The sequence below is a fragment of the Marmota flaviventris genome, chromosome 15 (genome assembly GCF_047511675.1).
Source record: "Marmota flaviventris isolate mMarFla1 chromosome 15, mMarFla1.hap1, whole genome shotgun sequence".
Lineage (NCBI taxonomy): Eukaryota > Metazoa > Chordata > Mammalia > Rodentia > Sciuridae > Marmota > Marmota flaviventris.
In genome coordinates, this window is record NC_092512.1 from 64,790,824 (window position 1) to 64,813,256 (window position 22,433).

The 22,433-nt window shown below is 36.2% G+C and overlaps 1 protein-coding gene across 3 annotated transcripts in view; it reads left to right on the forward strand.

Annotated features, from left to right (window-relative positions):
• Positions 1-22,433, forward strand: part of Chd7 (chromodomain helicase DNA binding protein 7) — a 184,004-nt gene that overhangs the window by 114,865 nt on the left and 46,706 nt on the right. For all 3 annotated transcript variants that reach the window (XM_027932846.3, XM_071602315.1, XM_071602314.1), the window contains exons 4-8: positions 1,143-1,284; positions 6,706-6,843; positions 7,895-7,960; positions 13,720-13,775; positions 20,303-20,417. In XM_027932846.3, coding sequence (XP_027788647.2) covers positions 1,143-1,284; positions 6,706-6,843; positions 7,895-7,960; positions 13,720-13,775; positions 20,303-20,417 — 517 coding nt within the window. The remainder of the gene's footprint in view (positions 1-1,142; positions 1,285-6,705; positions 6,844-7,894; positions 7,961-13,719; positions 13,776-20,302; positions 20,418-22,433) is intronic.

Sequence of the window (22,433 nt, forward strand, 5' to 3'; positions counted from 1 at the left end):
GATGTTTAATGCATTCTGTCAGCACACTATTCTGGAAATTTATGAACTTCAATAAAGAAATTTAGTTTTTTAAAATATATCTTTTATTTTTAGAATTAATTGTGGTTTGAGAATCCTTAGAAATAGTAAAACAATTATTATGAGGTTGAATTATTTTCAGTGTTGTATACTAAATGATAATCTATAGAAAATCTTGGAGCTGGTTTGGAAATTGAAAGTAGCATCAAATGTACATTCAAACCAAATGTCCATAAGGGATCTAAGGGCTCTAGAGGTGAAGATAAAATTTAAAAAAAACATTTTTTCTTAGAGTTTATTTATGTATCTTTCTCATGTAACATTCAAATCCTATTAATGTTTGTCAGCAACATACTTTGGAACATGTGCTTTAATTATTGGGGTCCATTTGCTGTGTTTTTTTTTGTGTTTCAGAGACACAGCTTTTGAAAAAAACACGAATTGTGGGGATGAGATTGTAGTTCAGTGGTAACAGGGCTTGCCTACCATACAGAGGCTCTGGATCCAATTCCTAGCACCACAGAATAAAGGATAAGATTATCTCAAAAATGCTTAGTATAAAAATAAAACTTACTAAAAACCCAGCATTAAGTAAAATGGCATGTTTCAGGAGATTGCTATATGTTTTTATCCATAAAATATCATAAATTGGATAAAAATGTAACTGGGTGGTATAAAAGTACACTTAGTAGTACTGGTCAAAAAAGGACTTAACTAGGAGTATGTAAAACTACCTGCAAGAGACAAGGAGATATGTTGTATTTTTCTTTGACAGTTAAAAACAAAAGTGTTTTATGCTTTAAAAACTTGATAACAAAACTACGTTTTAGTCTGATTGTTTATTACAGCCTCGTATATTGACAGGCATTTGGAACAAATGAACTATTACACAATGTGGTGTGAGGGATTTTTGCATGCAGTTTTACCTTAATTAGGTCAAAAACTTGCTAAAGGTTATCAGTGAGATTTACTGTAAAAATTTATTTGAGAGTGCCATTCACCTGTTATGGGCCAACATGCATTGACTTATCACTTGTCGTCAATCCTTTCGGGATGCTGGGTATGGGACATGCAGGAGAATTGCATTAAGAAATGAACACTGAGTGATCTGCTTTGAATTCTAGTAATAAGAAACCTGATTCAGAAGCCAGTGCTTTGAAGAAAAAGGTCAACAAGGGAAAAACAGAAGGTTCTGAAAATTCAGACTTAGACAAAACGCCCCCGCCATCTCCTCCTCCTGAGGAAGACGAAGATCCAGGTGTTCAGGTAATACCATTATGCTGTCCCTGAGCCTCTGTGATTTAGTGTGGTAACTTTAGCCACGTATGAAGTACGCTAGCCCTCCCCAGCTTTGTTACAGAGGTGCTTGTCAGATGTCTTTATTGTTGTCTGGAACATTATATCCATAGTGATGAGAGCTGGGGACCAACACGAGAAAGAACTCCTGACCAGAGCTGTTGCATTTTGCCATCTTTGGCTTCATAATAAACATCCTTCCTTTATTGCTGTAGATTTGTATTTTGACGTGTGTGTGTGTGTGTGTGTGTGTGTGTGTGTGTGTGTGTGAGAGAGAGAACACTGGTTCATTTACAGCTTCATTCAGATTTTTAAATTTCTTTGAACCTTGGTTGCTTACTTGTTTGTTTATTGGTGCTGGGGATTGAACCCAGGGCCTTACATGCTCGCCTATCACTCTACCACTGTGCTATATCCCCAGCCCCTGCCCCTGCCCCCTTTTATTTTGCAGAATAAAAAACCAAGATATAATTTGTAGCTTGTCTAAAGGTTTCTGACATCTGATGGTCAGAGGTGAGATAAATTTGTATAATACTAAACTTTCTTTGAACAAGTGATTTTCCGAATGGCAGCTCTACAGACTTGCCCAGTGATAGATTCTCTCGACTTTGGGAGAGTTTTGTAGGAATGAATTAAAAAGCTAGCCCTGAAAAAAAAAACATTAGGAATTTGGGTTCCTCTGTATAAAGCACGCTACCTTCGCTGATTGGACTGAGAGGGCTTCTTACACGTGACAGTTAAAAATTATTTCCTTGTTAGGTTCCCTGGAAGCATGCCAGTCTGGTCCTCTGGGATGGCTGGGAATGTGACTTGTGTGAATGACATCTGAGTTATCAGGGAGCGGTTACTGAGGATTCCCACTGGAGTGGGAAGCCAGCCCCGAGGAGCTTACTGGACTTCCTCTTATCATTTAGTGCACACGCAGGACTTTCACCTGCACCCCTACCAATTAAAAGCAAAATATTCAAAATATGTAGCTCTATTCTAAAGAATTTCAGGGCTGTTTATGCCTATTTGGTGTGGTGTGTTTATAGGGTATGTTTTGTTTTTGTTTTTGTTGAGTGTATCTCCTTAATAGTTGTAACTGTGGCCTAAGCTAAGCACCCAGAAGAGAGAGAAATGGAGAGAGAATGTGTATGGATGTTTTTGTGGTATGGGTTTATTATGTGATTTCATTTTATTATGTCAGAGGGAAGATACCAGGAAGGTAAGTAGATACCTTTTTTTTTTAATTGCTTAAAGAGTTTTTATGAAAAGTATTTTAGTGATTTTTAATTTTATTTTTATCCTCAAGGCTGTTTTTTCCTGCTTTGTATTTGCTTAAAGTAGGACCTCTGTGACCGTAGTAATCAGACAGCATTAAGAAGATTTATTCATACAGTTCAAGGAAATTCTGTTTTTCTTTAAAAAATATTGTTGTCATTTTGAAACAGTCTATTTGTATTAATTCAGACTTGGATTTTATAAAATACTAGTTTTGGGGTTTATTTTCCTTCTTCATTTCAGTTACACAAAAATAATAATCAGTTGAAATGAATTTCAGTGCTTGCATTCTGATTGGCTACAGTGCATAACCGTTACAGGTTCAAGAGCTAATATACACAGCCACATGAAGAGATCTGACTCTTGAAGGCTGTGCTTTCCTGGTGTCTGTCACACAAGAAGTGATGTTGATTGCTTTATTTATTTTCTTCCTGTGACACATGTATGAAGAATCTAAAGTTAATTCTTGATTTTTTAAAAGTAAATTTCATGAAAATTTTAACTAATGTATAATTGTTCACAGGATATTAAAACAGATCATAGAAACATTTAAATCTTCTATTCAGTTATACCTGTTCAAACTGTCTTTTCTAAAGCAATCCAAGTTTAAAAGTTAATATATTATTTTAGTATCAACTCAAATTTTGAGTTAAGGTTTAAGTACAAATCTTACATTTCATTTAGATTCACTGAAATCTTTCACGTAACAGACCATAATAGAAACATGTTACATAATTAACAATTTTAATCTTATATTGGGAAATTATAAAAGGAACCTTGAAACCCCAAATAAATGACCTTAAGATCAGTTATTATGAACACCGTAGTGCATCCATGTAATCCTGGCGACTTGGGGGCCTGAGGCAGAATTGCAGATTTGAGGCTAACCTCAGCAACTTAGCAAGACCCTCAGCAACCTAGTGCTATAATAATAAAAAGGACTGGAGATGTAGCTCAGTGGTAAAATTCCCCTGGGTTCCATCCCAATGCCACACACACACACACAAAAAAAGGAGGCGGGGAGAAAAAAGGGAAGATCAATTATTATATAGAAAGAAACCATGTCACATTTTAAAATTTCAGAAAATTGACTTCTAATTGTATTTTGGTTTTTTTTTTTTTAAATAGCACTTAAGAAGTGACTTTGTAGCTACTTACAATTAATTTAAATTGATCACTATTTCAGTTTTATATCACAAAGTTGACATGGAAGAACTTACATTATAAAAATTATATTCACCAAAACACACATTTCTTTCTTTTTTAAAAAAGAGCTCCCTGTTTTATTGTAGTGGAACTTCTTTTTTAAAAAAATAATCAGAGTGGGATTAAATGTGAAGTAGGTTTGTCTTAGGCCCTGTCCAACCTTATTCAGTTACTTATGCTGGAAGAATACTATGACAGTGTGGCCTCAAGCATGGAAACCTGGTGAAACATTACAGACGGATCATTAGTAGTACAGCCCTCCTTACAGTAATGGTATAAAGATGGAAATATAAATTAATCCATTTCAATTTAGTTAAACTGATATATCAGATGAAATACAGACATTATGCTAAGTTTCACAAAATTAAAACATTGTTCTTCATAATAGCCTTTTATGTCTTAAAGAGATTGACAGTCCAGAAGTAAGGGATGGTAAATTGGGCCTGAGAGCAGGAGTAAGTAGGTCAGCTTTGGAAAGAGAGAAGGGAAGCTTTACAAGGTAACTGGGACATTTTTCTTTGGAAAGCTCGAACTGATTAATGATGGCTTTAAACCTACTAATTGCATTTCACAAGGCTTTGAATAAATTCCCTTATGTGTCTTCGCAGCATTTGTATGGGGTAGTTACTATCATTAACTCCATTCTACAGACCAGGAAACTGAGATCCACAAAATTACTCATCCAAGGCCATGTTAGAGTTAGGGCCAGTTCAATAAGGAACGCTGAGCTCTAGGGCTCAGGAGATCAAACAAACTGTCTCCTGTGATGTGGGAAAGGGTCCATGAGGCAGAACCTCCACAGGTTTCTGTGAAAGCTCCACAGTATCGACTATTCCAGGAAACACAGAAGATCTGTCCTTGGAGAGGAAGATTCCTGGAGAAAGCTCTAGTCCAAGTCACTATTCCTTCTGGCCGAGGCCACTAGGAAGTCTGTTAGTAAAACCTTACCCACATGGTCTCACGAAAAGTGCTTTGTACCTCTGCTGCCATGAGTGTGCAGAGCTGGGAGGTGCCAGTCTTAAACAATCCATTTGATACTTATGTTATACTAAGCTGGCATTGTAAACTGTTTCAAATCCATTTCCAAGAGCAGGGAGAGCACAAACTTGATAAGGTTAAGTCAGTCATGCGGTGGGATCATAGTGGTACGTGATGGATATTTTGCCTCTTTCTGCCTTACTGTCCCAACTTTAAAATTCATGAGGTTCTTTAAAAGTCTTAGTGTCAACTTAGTTTCTAGGTTGTAATATTATTGTGTTCATTAGCAGTTTAAAACTTGGATATGCTTTGCTTTGGTTTTTTTTGGTTTGGTTTTTCTGTGTGCACCGTCCTGGGCTTTGAACTTGGGTCCTTGCAAAAACTGCTGAGCTATATCCCCACCCCAACATGTGTCATTTTTAATCTTAGATTTTTTTTTCACATATACTTATTAATGAAAAACTTTTTCTCACCATTTTTAACTTATAAAACACTATTTGTAGCTGGTCACAGTGACTTAGGAGGCTGAGTCAGGAGGATTGCAAGTTTTGATTGCCAGCCTCAGCAATTTAGTAAAACCTTCAGCAATTTAGTAAGACTGTGTCTCAAAATAAAACAAAAAAGATTGGGGATGTAGCTCCCTGGGTTCAATCCTGAGTACCAAAACAAATAAACAACAATAACAAGAAAATATTGTCATTAAAAGTCAACATAGAATGATTTTGACAAAAAAGTGCAAAAAAGATTTACAAATTTTCCTTTTTAGGAAAAGTAAAATTACTTTTCATGCTCATTCATTATGGATTTGCCATTCAACCCTTTATCTCTTCAAAAATTTTCAGAATGTTTCTTTTAGGACCAAAATTAAAATGTAAGCTTCCTCCTGGTCCATTTACTTCTTTCTTCAGAATTGATACCTACTAATAATTGTGTTTTTGGGTTTTGTTTTTGTTTTTGTTTTGGTGGTTGTATTGAAAGCATATGCATAATTCATTTTTTAGCGAACATTTATTGAGGCATAGAGATGTATTCCCTTTGTTTTGGAGTTTATTGATGATCCACATACCCAAATAGATAAACATCTTTAAAATTTATCTTAAATAGAAACATAAACTTCTTATTGTTATGTAGCTTGTTTTAACTTTAACTTAACAATTTATCTTGCAGATATTCCCAAGATAAGTTTTGTAGCTTATTGGAAGGGTTGGCATATTTTAAAAATGAGTAGATATGACCATGGTGTTCTGCAAAAGCTGAGCTGGGTTGTTTTGACCACAGGAGTATGAGACTACTCATTTTGCCAATAATTGTATTGACTGTTAGCTATTACCAATCTTTTAAATTTTAACCAAGGTGAAAAATTAATTTAAAAAATTCAGACTACTTTTCTTAGTCCATTGTGAATTTTGCCACTCAACCTTTCATCTCTTCAAAAAGTTCAGATTATTTCTTTTAGGACCAAAATGAAAATGCAAAAAGTTTTTATTTAAATGACTTTCTGAGATATATCTTGGAGTACAACAGTATATGTATAGAACTTTGTAATTTTCAGAGTATTCTCTAACACATTCACTTTTTTGTATAAAACATTTTTGGTCACACAAAAGTAGAGAAAATAGTGTAATGAACCCGTAGGACCCATTTCCCAGCTCCAGTGTGGCCATCACTTTGGATGAACAAGCAAGATTTGTTACTTCCGTTTTTTCCTGTTGAAGGGCATGGACATGGGAGTGGCTGAAGGACAGGTGTCCTAGGACTTCAGATCCCACCCTTCCCTCATTTCCCTTATACTTATTGCCACAATGATCTTTTTGCTTGACTTACAGGAGTTATTGGTTTTTCTTTACTATTTTTTTTAAAGTAATGTATCTTACCATTCTGAGCCATGTTAAAGAGCATCAATGATTGCTTTTTAAAACCCTTTTTGTTGGGGTTTTGTTTTAGAAGAGACGGTCTAGCAGGCAGGTGAAGAGAAAGCGATACACTGAAGACTTGGAGTTCAAGATTTCTGATGAGGAGGCAGATGATGCAGATGCTGCTGGGAGAGACTCCCCCTCCAACACTTCCCAGTCAGAGCAGCAGGTCAGCAGCCAGATTTGTGTGACTTGAATCTGCATGTTACAAGATGGACTGCACATTTTATAGCTGGAATCAGAGAAGTTCCGTGGAAGCATTGGACTTTCAGCAGGGGAACATTCATCTAATGTTGGCTAAAGTGTCATGGGAAATTAGTTGTTTAGCAGTGTCTTTTAAAAAGCTCTGTTCACTGAAATTTATTTTTATACAAGCCTGTGATGTGTAATTTGACACAATTTTGGAGAATTAATGGTCTATGTTGAGGAAGAATCAGAGCTAGAATATGAGGCGGCTGAATTTACCTCTGAGAATTCAGTGCTGTGGCTTCTGGGACTTTAATAAACCACTTGAGCTCGTCTCCTGCTGTTCAGCACTGTAAGAACCCCTTTATGAAATTACTGCCTTGTAGTACCCAGCAGGGCACGCTTTATTCTCTGTGCAATGTAAATGATGGATAAAATAGTTAGTATAAAATATGGATAGTAATGTAGGATTGATTATTTTAAAGACTTTTTAAAAAAGTAATGTTCTTTTCTTACTATTACTGTACTTTAGTTAACAAACTGCTGGTAGCCATTGAAAAGTATATTAAATGCAGTTTTATGTTTTACTTATTTGGTAATCTGTGCTATGTTAAGTTGTTGTATGAGGTTTTATATGACCTCCATAGATAAAAGCTGCCTACGATAACAGAATGATGAGTATATTTACCCCATGGGTATAGATGAAGAAAAGTTATATTTTTGACTGCTATCATGCAGAGATTATTTTCTCTTGGCAGCTGGAGTTTCTGAATGCTCTCTGGCTTGTGGAACCCATGCTAGTCCATGTAATTAAGCCACATAATCATGAAGTAACAAGCACAGCTCTTCCTTTTTCCTTTCTGTAGGGTGAAATTTTTGTTCTTTTCAGTCATATTTTCCACTGGTAACTTTCTACTATGGTTTAAAGGGTAGGGAGGTAGTGAGTGGCAAAGGAGAACAAATGATTTCTTATTTTTGTATTATAGGATAAAATGTTTTCCATTTGAATTGATTCACGCCTCTTTATGTTTTAGGAATCTGTTGATGCAGAAGGCCCAGTGGTAGAGAAAATCATGAGTAGTCGTTCTGTGAAAAAGCAGGTAAGCACCATTTGAAATGACGCAGATCTATGGAGTGTTCATTACTCTTGTAGGATTGTTTTATAATTCTCTTTTAAGATTCCACTATTGTAAAGCAAAAATTCTGGCGGTATTTTCTAAACCTGTCTCATTTACTAGGATAGTAGAAATCATCGTGTTAGTTAACATCAAATACATCCATTTTATTATGCCATTCATAGTAGGCAAGAAACGCAGAAGTCTCCCAGGAAATGTATAGGACTTCCAGAGTTACATGCTTCTCTTTTCATAAGAATTAGTCGTATGAATCATAGACCTGTATTTACCTCTCATCTGTCTTTCGAAGGTCCTCCACCCATCTCAGCCCACCCCACCCTCATGGTGGAATGGAAGTTCTCTTATCATTTTGATAAGAAGGTGTTTTCTCATTCGTTTTACAACATTTTTTTTTTATATACAATTGAGCTATTCAAAATATCTGTTGCCAGTGCAGAGGTGAAATACTGGACTGTTTTGAGTACAATTTTCTAAGTTATTCACAGTTCATGTTGGTGTGCAAAGGTGAGCTCTACATACTTGTCATTAGCTGGATTATCTTGTCTTTTAGGGACAAATATACTCTTGAAGGAAGAATTCTAGTGACACTGTATTTTCTTTTACAGATGGAAATTCCTTGTTTCCTCCCAACTATTTCTCTTCTTGCCCAATTTGGGAAAGTGTTTTACTTGTTTTAAATAATGATTTAGACATCTAGTTTGCATTTACATAGTCCAACATGGAATTTTCAGTGTCTTTAGAAAGTGGTTTCCTTTAGATATGGGGTCTGTTCCTCACCTTAAATTTGTCAAGTCCACAGGTCTTTATTGCTTTCAAGGCAGGTGGAATTACAACTTTATTTTTGACATATGAAATAAACATGTTTTTTTCTTAGTAAAATGCAAAGTATAACGTCCCAGTAAAAGAGATGAGGAACAGAGTAATTACGGGAATTAAAGTGAGATCCCAGGCTTACTAAATAGGAAATCTTTGCTATTCAAACACCTCTATCAAGACATCCTTGAAAATGAAATTACACCAAAAATAAACTTCTCTGTGCCTTCATTTCAATACTGTTTACTTTTCTATTGTGTGGTTCAAAGTATGGATTTTTATCAGCCTATACAATTCCAGTTCATATGAAAATAATGAGGATCAAGAAACTGAGATATTTTTACATTGTGTATAGGGTGGGTGTATGGATGGCTTAACTGGTGCCTCTTTGTAAGATTTCTGTCCCGATGAATTAAACAATAAAATCTCAACCAAATTTCCCACCTGTTAAAGCAGAAATGAGCACTGTTTAACTCATTAGAAAGGTTGCATTTTTGTCCTGCTAATGACTCCAGAACTGTTAATTGGTGAATTGTAGATATATGGTGAAATTTAAATACTTGACATGCTTTAAAGAATAATCCCCTTCACGGAATTGGAGTGACTTGTTTGAGTAAATAGCCTGTCGTTTGGATGGGATATACTAATTTTCATTCAATTGATAGTACTTCAGCAGGCATACTCAGCAGGTTTGGGGGTTGCAAATTATAATTAGCTCTGTTATTCAGAGCTGCTTAGGCTATGCATTATGTAGGACACTGCTTTTTCTTTCTGTTTTGCCCACTTTAGGGCTTTCTCTCCTCCTCCCACCTCCACCCCCAAGCACCCTTTAAAGGCAGGTTCTCCAGGTTTAGGAATAGGTATTATTACTATTTACCAATGGCCATGGGACATTAAAAATCATTTTAACTGTAAATGAGGACAAAGCATTTATTGATTTGGTGTATTTGAGGATAGAGAAAATTAGTGGAAAAAATTCCTCTGGAAGGTTCAGTATTCATTGAAGTTTGATTTAAAGTAAGGAAGAGAAGTGATGCTCATTGAATTGTTTTTCTATTACTGGCATTCTTTTAAGGGCAATAAAAATCCATTAGAAAATATTAAACATTAACAGTTACTAACTTTTAAAACTGCCAGTGTTCTCAGAGTGGTTACTTCAGTTATCAGCTTTAAAAACACTGGGGTTGGTGTGGCAGGGGAGAACTAACAAAAGGAAATTTGAGATTTTTCTGTGGATTCTAGCTGTGCCTGCTGGTGTGTTTCCTATTACCATGAATAATGTAAGAATTGGCTGTGAGAAGGTATCTTTCTGTCTCCCTGGCAGCACTGTGGAAACTAGCCGTGAGCTCATGGAGTCTGTCCTGTGGAGTGCTAACACATAGTGGGGACTGTGGTTCTCAAAGTCAAGTCATCCTCATGGCTGTGGCCTAAGGATGACAATCTGTTGTGGTAGAGTTGTGCATATTCATAAAGCTCCGACAGCAGAACCTCCCTAGTTCAGCACCAGGTGTGAAGTGGGCCTGGCTTAGTCATTGATGTGTTGCTCTAAATACAAATTAACATGCATGAGGCCTAGTGGAAGGGCCATAGTTTGAATTCTGAGATAGGTAAAGAGATGTGTGTGTGTGTGTGTGTAAGAGTGTGTGTGAGAGAGAGAAAGATAGATAGATAGTGTGGATTGTATAAAAAATAATTCTTTTGTTTTCCACATTTAGTTTTCTGCTATGAGTCTTCTGTCTTTGGAGAAAACATTCAAATTTTTTTTTTGGATCAGAATGTCAAAAACAACTTTAAGACAAATTCTGACTGCATTTTATGGAGGTCTTTATTTGACTTTACCTACATGCTATATTTGCTTTCTAAAAACTTATTTTAAATTTCAGCGATTGGTCTTAATTCTCCCTAATTGAACCCAGCAGAATTTTAAAAAATATATAGAGAGTATAAAGTTAAGGCAGGACTCTTAATCTCATTCATTATCATGTCCTTATTTTTTCCCTAAGTGCTATCTCTATTAGCGTATGCAATAGGTTGGGCTATAAGTAGGAAGGGATTCAGGCCCATGCTTTATTGTTATCTTTGTTTAAGTACTTTTTCATTCTCTCTCTCTCTCTCTCTCTCTCCCTCTCCCTCTCCCTCTCTCTCTCTGCCTCTCTGCACTGTGATTTAGCTTGGTCCTCTGTGACTACTTCAGTTAGTAATAGAATGCTTAGGAATGGTCATTCATATTTTTCAGGCCGTAAGACTATCATTTGCTAGATGGCTAGTTCAAATCCAAGTGGCCAGAGCAGTTATTTTATTGCCTGATCAAGGGTTCTAGTTCATATGAATAATGGGACAAAAGTGGTTTAACATGTCTGGAGCTTTCAATTTCATGTGAATAATAAAGTCTATTTTCATAGACTAGCCACGTTTCTCAGAAATATTCTATTGAGCACATGAAATTACTTAGAGTACTCTCAAATTTATTTGTAGCTGTCCAAAAAAATAAATATGAGTGCTGTATGTGTGTAACTAGTGCTTTGATCCTGTTATTTATGGGGTAAGAACATTATAAGAGTACCTTCTGAAAATTGGGGTGTTAGAGGCCAAAGTGTCTGCCATTTAGTGACTAATTGAAATGATGTTCCTGAGGACTCATGAATTCACCCACTTTTGTTAATTGTTTTACTAGCAAAGCAAAAGAGGTCAACATGATCATATTTATATAAAAGGAAAAGCTGAGAAATAGCCCTATTTATAGTTCTGGGCAAGAAGGTGGTTATCCTACATGTGCAGTCAGTTAAAGAAAACAGTGTTACATTTGGAGACATCCAAAAGATATAGGCCCTGGGGCAATGGTGTGCCAGCTCCAGGTGCTGCTAAATGAGGTCTCGGAACCAAGTCACTTCTTCCCAGACAGCTCCAAACCCTCTTGCTAGGTACCTTCACAGCAGGTTCCCAGGGGAATAGTAGATCATGACAAGAAAATGGGTATTAATGAGAGTTGGGGACAGATGGTTGTTAAGAGTCAGAGCTTTCTGGGAACAAAACTGGGACAGAATGAAAACTATCTCTGCTGTTCAAGATCTGATCCTGTGTGTTTTGGTGCCCACTTAGAATTATGGGACAGTGAAACCATTTCAAATAAGATAGAAAGGACAAGATGGAAGAGAAGGCCAGAAATCAGAGGAAATAATAGAGCATAGAAATGATACATCTTGATCACTACCTAAAAGAAGTGTAAGTTGGTGGCGGGAATCCAGAATTGAAAGAGATTGGCATCAAGAGATATTATGAGCTTCATTCAGGTTTGAATTTTATGACATGCTGACAGGCATCAAAAGATCTAGTCTCTTCCTTGCTTTCCAATTTTCTCTGGTTGTCTACCATCTCACCTTTGCCTTTTTACTGGAATTTCTAATTCTGCATAAAGATAGAAATCAAATGGGGAAATATTAGGGCTGGAAAAAAAGTGAGGTATGTCCTGAAGAGATTGTTACTTGAATCAACTAGAATTTATCTGTCACTTAATTGCAGGTCTTTGTGGTTCCTTTACCCATTTTATTTTTTATTTTCATTTTGGGTAACTAAAGGTCTACAGCATAGGTATATACTGAATACATTGGTTTAAAAAGTTGCTTTATAGTTATGACCTTTCAAAGACTCATCAGGGCACAACCAGATGTTAATAGGTGTTGACCACACTCCTGAGTATAATCTTTGTATTGCTGATGTCTAGACAGGTGAAAACTTCAAAATGCAGGTTTAACTGATAACAGGTGAAAGTTTCAAAGAAAAGTTTTAAGTTCATAGTAGTGTGAAATTAAAAATTGAGGAGAATTGTCATCCCTTTGAATTCCAGTGTGTTTTCCTGGAGTCTTTTCTGTTTCATTTGTCCTCTGCCATGTTCCCACTTGCCGTAATTTTTTCTAGAACCATCTATGAGCCAGCGTAGCACCCACAAAGTGACCCTCAAGACAGGCTTGGGGCGTCTTGTACAAGTGCAAAAGCATTCATGAAACATCTGTAAGGGGTGTTTATGTTTCATATTTCTGCTTTATTTGATCAAATGTTCCAGAAGAAAATTACATATTATGACTTGTTTAACAGACTAAAACCAAAAAGAAAGAGAGGGGGTGGGGGCAGAGATGTCTAAAATACTATGTAAATGTTGTCTGCTGCATATGCAACAGCAGGTAGGATCAAGGAGATGTTATAGATAATCTTGCCACTGAAAACTCTCAATTTGGCTGACATGTATCACAATTTTAACCCTACCTAAATGTAGTATTTGGAGTGTTAATTTTATTTGGCTGCTATGTATGTGAGACATCTTGTCTGAGACATTTAATTGTACCATTGAGTAAAACTAGAGCTATGAATAGGGATGCACTGAAATTACTTGCATTAGAACAAGGTTTAGTTTTATATGGTTTCTTGTTTAGAGTTATTAACTATATGGAGGAATAAATGTCTTTTAAATATTTTAAAACATTACAAAACCCACAATGTAAAGTTGCCATGAGGCAGCCAAAAATAATACATATGGCATTCAGGAGAGCAGTTGCTAATTGGCTGCTGCCTGAGAAAATGGTACACTTGGCGTCTACTTAACACTGTGGGTTTGGCAGAAAGCCAGCTTTGGGGTCAGGTTGTTGTGAATGAAGCTGCATGTGGTTAGGGAGGAGTTAAAATGATTCATGTCTTAGAAGCTCAAGCACGTCAAGTAGAGTAGCGTGCATGGGCCTGAGCTCCTCAGTCCTCATCGCTCGGGGTTCCTACAGCTTACAGCGTGTGCATCTTTCCAAGAAGGTCCTGTGCTGCTCTTCTCGGGCCAATTTTTTGCTCATGTGGGAATAAATCATTACTTTGGAAATATTTGAGTATACTGTTTTAAGTATGTGCCTGGAACTTTTCTTTTGTTGCAGAAGGAATCTGGAGAGGAGGTAGAAGTTGAAGAGTTTTATGTGAAATACAAAAACTTGTAAGTAAAAAAAAAAAAAAAAAAATTTTTTTTCTATTAAAGGGGGGGGGGATATGTTTTCATAGTACCAAACAACTTTTTTTTTTTTTTTTAATTGTGAGGTAGGAAACATGGTCATTTCCTACTAATTTTTGTATCTTTGATATTTTATGAATTTAATTCTTCTAAAAAATGTATAATTGGTGTAAAAGTTGACTTTGTTTTATACATATAAGTATATATGTATATATATATATGTATAGCCAAGAATTTCTTTTTAGACAAAATAAAAACTTCTAAGACAATAGAGAAATAACTAAATAGAGCAGTAATTGCCTATCCTCCGAGAATGAATTTTACTCTCCAGGGCTGCTCTCCTTCCCTTCTTCAGTGCATGGGATGCCGGGCACTTGAGACGAGAACTCTGCTATCAGACGAAGGCTCTAGAAAATCATGACATCACTCAGCCTTTAAAATGCAGTGAGCTATGGTTTTATCTGGGTTTGTTTCTATTATTTGTTTAGTGGACTTGAATTGCATAACTTTTAAAAATCTGAATGGAGAAACACAGCGAGCCGTCCTCATGGATTCTGTGTTGTAGACGTAGGCAGCGCACCAGGTCCAAACACGCATTGTCGTGAGCCTGCCTGGTTCTGAGGATCAGTCGTTAACCTGTTGAAGAGCAACGAGGCCATAAAGACAAAAACAGTCATTGATAGTGTAAACATTTACTTTATCCTTTTTAAGACAAAGAACAAAAGCACCATTTAAATTGTAGGGTTTTTAAAGAGGGTTTTATGAGTTGCTGGGAAAATAGCCTCAGAAAAATTTACCCTGCCTCAGAAAACGAAAGCCTCAGGCACCCTGGTTTTCCTAATTCTCCCTTGTTCTAGTTGGCACCCTGTTAATAAACGGATGCCCTTCAGAAGAAGTTGCAAGCAAAACCTTTTACCAAGTAAAAAAGAGATGAAGATGTCTCTGTCAGTTTTTTCTCGAGAGTTCCATGCGATACATAGTGTAGCAGTAAAATGCTCAGTAAATGTTAGCTGTTGTCATCATTTTGTCCTCAGAGCATGATGAGTTTACACATGTGGAAATTATGCGTAGGCCATGATTTTCTGTGGCTGAACCCTTAAGGAGAGAAGTCAAGATAGGTGAGGAGGAGGTAAACCAGAGCTAAGGGCTCCCTTGTGGATGTAGAAACAAAGTCAACATGAGAACAGAGTTTAAGTATTGGTTATCGAAAAATAACACCATTAGACAGGCATCCAAATCATAGTGACCCTGGGCCCTGAGGTGCCTCCATTCATTTGAGCCTGTTAGTGATTCTAGAGAAAAGGGCACAGGTACTGCTACCAGGCCAGGAGAGGTGAGTCCTCAGTAACTTGAGTTGAGGCAAAGGGAGTTCTGAAATGAGTTTTCCTCTCTACTATTGTTAAATTATCAGGGAAGTTAGAATTTCTATAAAACTAACAGTTTTTATCAGTCTCTTTAGACATAATTTCAGATTTATAAGAAAATTGCAAAACTGGAAAGAATTCTGTTTTTCTTTTTGAAATGCATACATATCTTCTATAAAAATACTTTGAGACTATTAAATACTATCATGGCTGCTAAGTGGTGGTTTACTCATCCCATCATTCTTTCTAGATTTATTAGTTGGGTCTCTGCTGTTAGGAAGAACTTTATCACCTTGCCCATTTGTTAATTTATAGCTGTGTAGACTTGAGGATTCTCATTGTAGTAAATGGATTATATATTTTTTTTACTGTTATGGTATTATTTACTTTGTTCATAACTCCTCTGTCCTTATGCCTTGTTTGCATCTTTCTTTGAGCACTGGCGACAGAGAATGTTCCAGGCTCAACCTGTGGCTTCCCTTTTCAGTCCTGCTCCAAGGAACGTTGATATTGTTTTGATGAGGGCCTTTCCAAAATGAGATTTGGACTTTGCTGTGCTCGTTGCTACAGAGGAGCCATGGCTATTCGTCCCTATCAGTGGATAGGCTGGAACAGTGGATATCACTCTGCTTCAGTTCATAGGGATCCTCATTCTTTGTTACAGTTACATAGTACTTCACTGTATGGTTGTACCACAGCTGTTCAATCAGTTTTCTATTATGTGAGCATATAAATGGCTTGTGGTATTTTATAATTACCGATAATGCTACAACATGTATTCTCATGCATGCCTATACATGTTTTCAAATTGTTGAAGACACAGCTTTTGGATAAAATTCCTACAAATGGAATTGCTAAATCAAAAGGCAAATATGTGTGTAGTTTGAGAGATCCTGCCAGATTCCCTTCTATGAGGACTATGTTTGTCTGTATTCCTGTCAGTAGTAGATGTGAACACCTATTTTCTCACAGCCTTCCAAATATATTGTACTTAATTATTGTGAGAGATTGCATTTCAGAAAGTTTTAGTCAGCATTTTCTCTTATTGTGAATAAGAATATCTTTTCATAAACTTAATGGCCATGTTTACATCGTCACTTGTCTGTGTATGTGTTTATGTCTTTTGCTCATTTTTTGTCGTGCTTCCTTCAATTTTTAAGTGTTTTATATTGGTACTTTATTTAGGTTGTGGGTGTTCCGTCTTTTCTGTTTCTGTTGCCTTCTGACTTGATTAATGATATTTATTGAGCTATAAATTTGTTAAAAATGTATTAAAGCTCAATGTCTTTTATCTTACTGTATCTGACTTTTGTGTTATACCTAGAAAACCCTTCTCTATACCCATGTTAAAGAAGAATTAGCCCAGGTTTTCCTCTAATACTTGAATGGTTTCATTTTCTCTGTTTCAGTGCATGATTCGTTTCGTATACTCTTGTGTATGGTATAAGACGCGACTGTAATTTTATCCATTTCCAAATACAGTCATACATCGCCTAACTACAGGGATACATTCTGAGAAACATATCATTAGTTAATTTACTTATTGTGTGAATACCATAGAGCACACATACAAACACGGAACACATCAGTCATCCCGTGTGGCCTCTTCATGTAGCCAAGAGACATGGTGAAGATGAGGTATATGAGGCTGCTGCCAGGGTAACATGGCATAGTTTTGTAAACTTTTCGAAGTAGGAGTTCACTATGAAATGATGATAAAAGAATAGTCTACTAAATACATAAGACAATAACACAGTTGCTTATTATTGAGTATTATGAATGGTGTGTAATTGTGTATGCTATACTACTGCGTGACAGGTAATGCAGTAGGTTTGCTCACACCAGCATCACCACAAACACAAGTATGTGTTGTGCTACGACATTAAAACATCCACAGCATCAATAGGCAGTTGAAAATGTTCAACTCCATTATAAACTTATGGGATCACTATTTTATGTGGTCTGTCATTGACCAAAACAAATATAGCATATGACTATATTTTTCTAATGCTGTTATTAAAAAGTCTGCCTTTGACACAGTGATTTGAGATGCAGTCTTCATGAAGTACTAACCTTGTGTGTTTATTAGGGCCTATAGCTGTACTTTATTCCTTTGATCTGTGTCTGTGTTCATGAGCCAGAATCACATTTATTCACAGAGGCTTTATAGTGTATTTTATTACCTGGTGGATCCAGTTTTCCCCTGTAGTGTCTCCTTTTGAATGTTTTCATGGATATTCTTGCATCTTTATTTTTATATAGAAAGTCTTGTATTAACTTTTGTAGTTCCATGAAAATACTTGTTTTTATTTATATTGTATTAACTTTACAAATGTATGATTTAGGATGTTGAGTTACGCTACATAAAAACAGGCTATCTTTCCAGTTCAGTGATAATTTCATATTTTTAAAGTGTGCCTTTAAATATTTCCTTGTATGAATTGTGTGCATTTCTTATTAAATTTCTTGCTAAGTACTTCATCTTTGTTGGTATTATAAAAGAGGTTTTCATGAGCATCATATCTTCTTGCTGGTTATTGTCTGTGTGATTGAAAACTATTTATTGACTTCTGTATGTTAATTTTATATCCTGATGTATTACTGAATTATTTTGTTTTATTCTTTGGATTAGTTTTCTAATTGATTCTCTAGGGTTTTCCAGGTACATGATCATATAATCTGCAAGTAGAGATAGTGTTACTTATTATTTTCCAGTTATTGTGCCTTTTATGGTTTTGGTATATTCCGATGCCCAGTAGAGGTAGTAGGTGTCCAAACCTTGTTTCTATTCTTTGTGGTAACGCCTGTGTTGTTTCTAAAATTATTAAAATGTGGCTTTAGGACTAAAATCTCTGTATGTTTAAGTATGTTATGAAGTACCTATTGATTCCTGTTTTCTTGAGTTTTAAAAAGTCCTTTATGGATATGAATTTTCGTCAAAACGTTTGCAATATCAGTGGGAATAATTATGTGATTTTTTTTCTCAGACCCATTATTGTTGTGTATTTTTTAAGAGTCCCTTATATTGAACCAGCCTTGCATTCCTGGAGCATATCCTTCTTGGTCATGATGCATGCTTTTTTTTGGTTGACTCCACTGCTGAACTACATCTCCAGGCCAATATATTCTTTTCTTAATGTGTAGAAACATGTTTGCTAATATTCTATGTAGAACTTTGCCCTAATATGTAGAAGAGTTATGGTCTTTTTTCCTCCTTTTTTTTGATACTGTCTTTATCAGCATTAGATATAAATATTGTTGCTCTTGTTTCATTAAGAAAAATTATGTTTTGAAATGAACTCAAAACTATATTATTTGTAGGGTCTGGTTCAGATACTTTCTTATTAGTTTTATGGTATTTTGCATAGAGTTTTACTCCTTTGTAACATTTTCCTTAGTATTTCAGATGAAATTACTATTACTGTTCCATCAGTAAGATTTTTTTCCTCGTTTGCCTTAATTCTGTACTCAGACATGGCAGCCAACCTTGGACCCTATTTCTTTTCCTTCCTCTTCTTCCTTTAGAGTGGATTATCATCAGGGGTTAGAGAGCAGAATCACTGACTAGAATGTTCAGCACAGTTACAAGCAGTAGAGCATGGCTGGACCCCTTGTGTCAGGGCCTTTGTCCTGTTGGGGAAGGGGAAGACTGGTGGTGCCTTGCATGCATTTTCCCCATATCCAGGACAGGAATACTGATTACACATGTGCCTTTTCAGTCAAATTACTAGAAGACTAGAGTAGGTTATTTTATATTTGTTTCTGACTATGACAGCATTATTTAACTATTTTTTGAAATGAGAATGCCTCAAAGTAGAAAATAAGGTACCTATGATGTTATGACTCAGAAATAATTATTATTAACATTCTGATACATGTTCATTTGATCTATTTTCTGTGCATGTACAGGGTTTTTTAAAAAATATTTTTTTTAGTTGTTGATGGACCCTTATTTTATTTATTTATATGTGGTGCTGAGAATCAAACACAGTGCCTCATACATGCGAGGCAAGCACTCCACCACTGAACTACAACCCCAGCTCCTATAGAGGGTTTATATTAAATCGTATCTGTATAATGCAATGTACTTAAGATCCTTTCTTTCCTTTAGTCAGTTATAGAGGACTAAGTCAGTCCTACTTTTGAAAATGTGTATTAGACATTGTATAAATATCAATTTTGTCGTTTTTCGTATCACAAGAATTTTCCATATTACTAACCATTTTAAAAGATTTTATAATGACTGCGTAATTTCTAAGTTGCAGTGCCTTGATTCTGGAAGAGGTGTACATTCAAGCATTGCATTTCTTTTTAATGTCATCATCAGAAAGAGAAATGAGACAGGAGAGGCTATTGCTGGGCAGGGAGAAAATGACAGTGCAAAAGACTACTGAAATATCCAACAGAAGAATGTGGGAGGTACCAAAAAACATTGACTTTGTGCCTGGGAGTCGCAGGAAGGAAAAGAGAGGGTTGAGTGTGTTCGTGTTCAGGTTAGGGAAGGCAGAAAAGTGCTCTCAGGGTGGCGAGTCTGAAGTGGGTGGGACTTGCCCATCGCAAGCGTGTACCTTGGTGAGTGAAAGTTCACCAGAGAAGTTGTTTCAGCTCCTGGAAGAGCACAGACTGGGAGACAGGAACTGAGTGGGTGTGTGGGCCATGGGTGAGGGTGCAGAGGGTGGTCCTCTCCTCCCGGTTGCTCTAGAAACACTAGGTCAGGTTCATCTTCGGGGCAGGGATGATAGGCCTTGTATGAGTCACGGGCACACAACACCTCTTCTTTCTCAATAATATAAGGCTCAAAGCATAAATGCACAATTAAGGCCTCCATGTAGTGCTAATTGTTTTATACTGAAGTGTAAGTCATTCACTTATGAAAAAAGCTGCTTGGTAGGCCTTTTTCTGCTTTTTTTTGTTTTCCCATTTGTATAGAATAAGAGAGCTGGAGGCTTGGGGCAAAAGCTGAATTCTAGGCACTGTTATTGTTTCTGTGTTACTCCAGTTACTGAATGTCGCTGAGCATCCCTATAAGTAATTAAGCAGGTTATTTTGTTAAATGATCTGTTTAGTTGATTTTTTTGAATGTTAGAAGACATTATCAAAAAAAAATCAAAGGATTATTTTCTACATGTTATTATTTTGTTCTTTCAGCTCTTATCTTCATTGTCAATGGGCATCAGTAGAAGATCTGGAAAAAGATAAGAGAATTCAGCAAAAGATAAAACGATTTAAGGCAAAACAGGGCCAGAACAAATTCCTTTCAGAGGTATGAGATACCTGGCTAATTTTCTAAAGTATTTGCTTTATTAAAATATTCTGAATTTTTTATTTTAGTTCAGCAATGTATTAAGAAAAACTAGTTTGCTTCATTTGGTGCTCTTACTTGCATATTGGTTACTGGTTATTGCTAAAAATTTTGTAAACAGGAAATTTCTCATTCTTCCTGTTGCTTAGTCTAGAAGATACTGGTCCTTAAGATATTATGTGGAAATAGAGGTGATGGCATGATTAAAAGCTTGTAATGAAAATGCAGTTAGTAGTTGATGAGAAAAGTAAGTATAGACAGAAATTCTGTTGAGAGTTAGCAGGTTAAAAAAAAAAAAAAAAAAAAAAAAAAAAACTCTACAGTAAATATTAAGTACAAGTTCCAGGATATAAAAGTTTAACTTCTGTTGGGAGAAGTATATGGAAAATTTCTTCTGTTCCAGTCAATGCTCATTTTCACAAATGCTGTGCCATGATGTAGGAGCTGGTGTGGTGTCTTTGCCTATGCCCCTATATCCTAGGTTGTGAGTTATGGAAAATGGCAATGCCTACAGCAGGGGAGAAAACCTGCCTGTACAAGAAGTGCTAGGTTATTTCTTCCCAACATAATCAATTGCGCATGTGTGTGTATATATATATATATATATATATATATATATATATATATATATATATATGTATATATTTTCACAAGCTGCTTACTGGGGTGTGTGGACTTTTTGATCACTAGTTTGGTTTTACTTATAGCTTCAAATAGATGAAAGAAAAACTCTAACATTGAAGGATAAGATTTACCGATTTCTTCATTCCCCTCCTTATAAAAGAATTAACTGAATGTAAACTAAAGAAGGATGAAAATTGATGCAAAACAATACCTGGCTTAACATCCTTTCTTGCACTGCCACCCCTTTGTGGAGACGAGAAGTGTGAGAAGAGCTTTTAGTATTTTGATGTCACAAAATCCTTACAATCTTGGGTGACCAGTCCCTGCTCTCCTGCGAACCTGATATCTGTGATCCCAGCCAGTGAACGGTTAAGTCTGTATGGAGATCTGACTGGTGCTCTCCCTCAGACCCACTTCTGGACCACCAGCTGTGTGACTTGAGGACCCAGCCTGTTAGCCAGTGTAGTAGTTTGCACTGAGTGACATCGAGTCACTTGAATATGACTCAGTTCTTACATGTCAGAGAATATTAAGATGATTTCTTTTTTGAAAGGGCGATTTTGAGGAAAATATTATAAGGTTCTGTTTTTCATGCCCTTCATAGAGAAACTAAAGTTAAATTTTTGTGACATTAGGTGAGTTGAAATTATTAGCCTCCCTCCAGAAAGATGCCATATGTTCTACTGACCTTTTCTGAAGGTCTGTGGGAGGAAAAAGGGGAAAAGCACAATGGCAGCTTTCCTCCGTCCTTAAATCCTGGTCCTGTTTATTAAATTTATTGGATCTCTGTTTCCTGTAGTCATATGGTCTGTAGGGATTTGTGCCTGGCCCTAGCTACACAGACTGTCCAAACCTGTCGCCTCTGTGAGTTGAATATACCATGACTGGAAAACATTATCTTGCTGGTAAACTGGCAACCAGAAATTTTAAGTTCTGTCCTGAATGAGAGTTTTCAGAGAATAATAACAACATAACTCACCCCTGCTTTTACACACACACACACACACACACACACACACACCCCTACCTGTTTGTTTTATCCCATAAGGGATCATGGCTTCCAGTATTCCAAGGCTCTCCTACTTGCCATTTTCAGTTGTAGTTTCTTTTACATTCTTTTTTTTTTAACCATACGATTTATTTTTATTTTAGTCATACATGACGGCAGAATGTATTTTGACATATAATACATACATGGAATGTATATACATCAATCATATTGTCTATTCTGCTGCCCTTCCTATCCCCCTCTTTTACATTCTTTATTGCATGTTGGGCTTCCTTATAAGTCTGCTACACCTGAAGTCTGTTTCAGCAGATTGTTTAGAGATTTCATCGCATGCATGATGACAT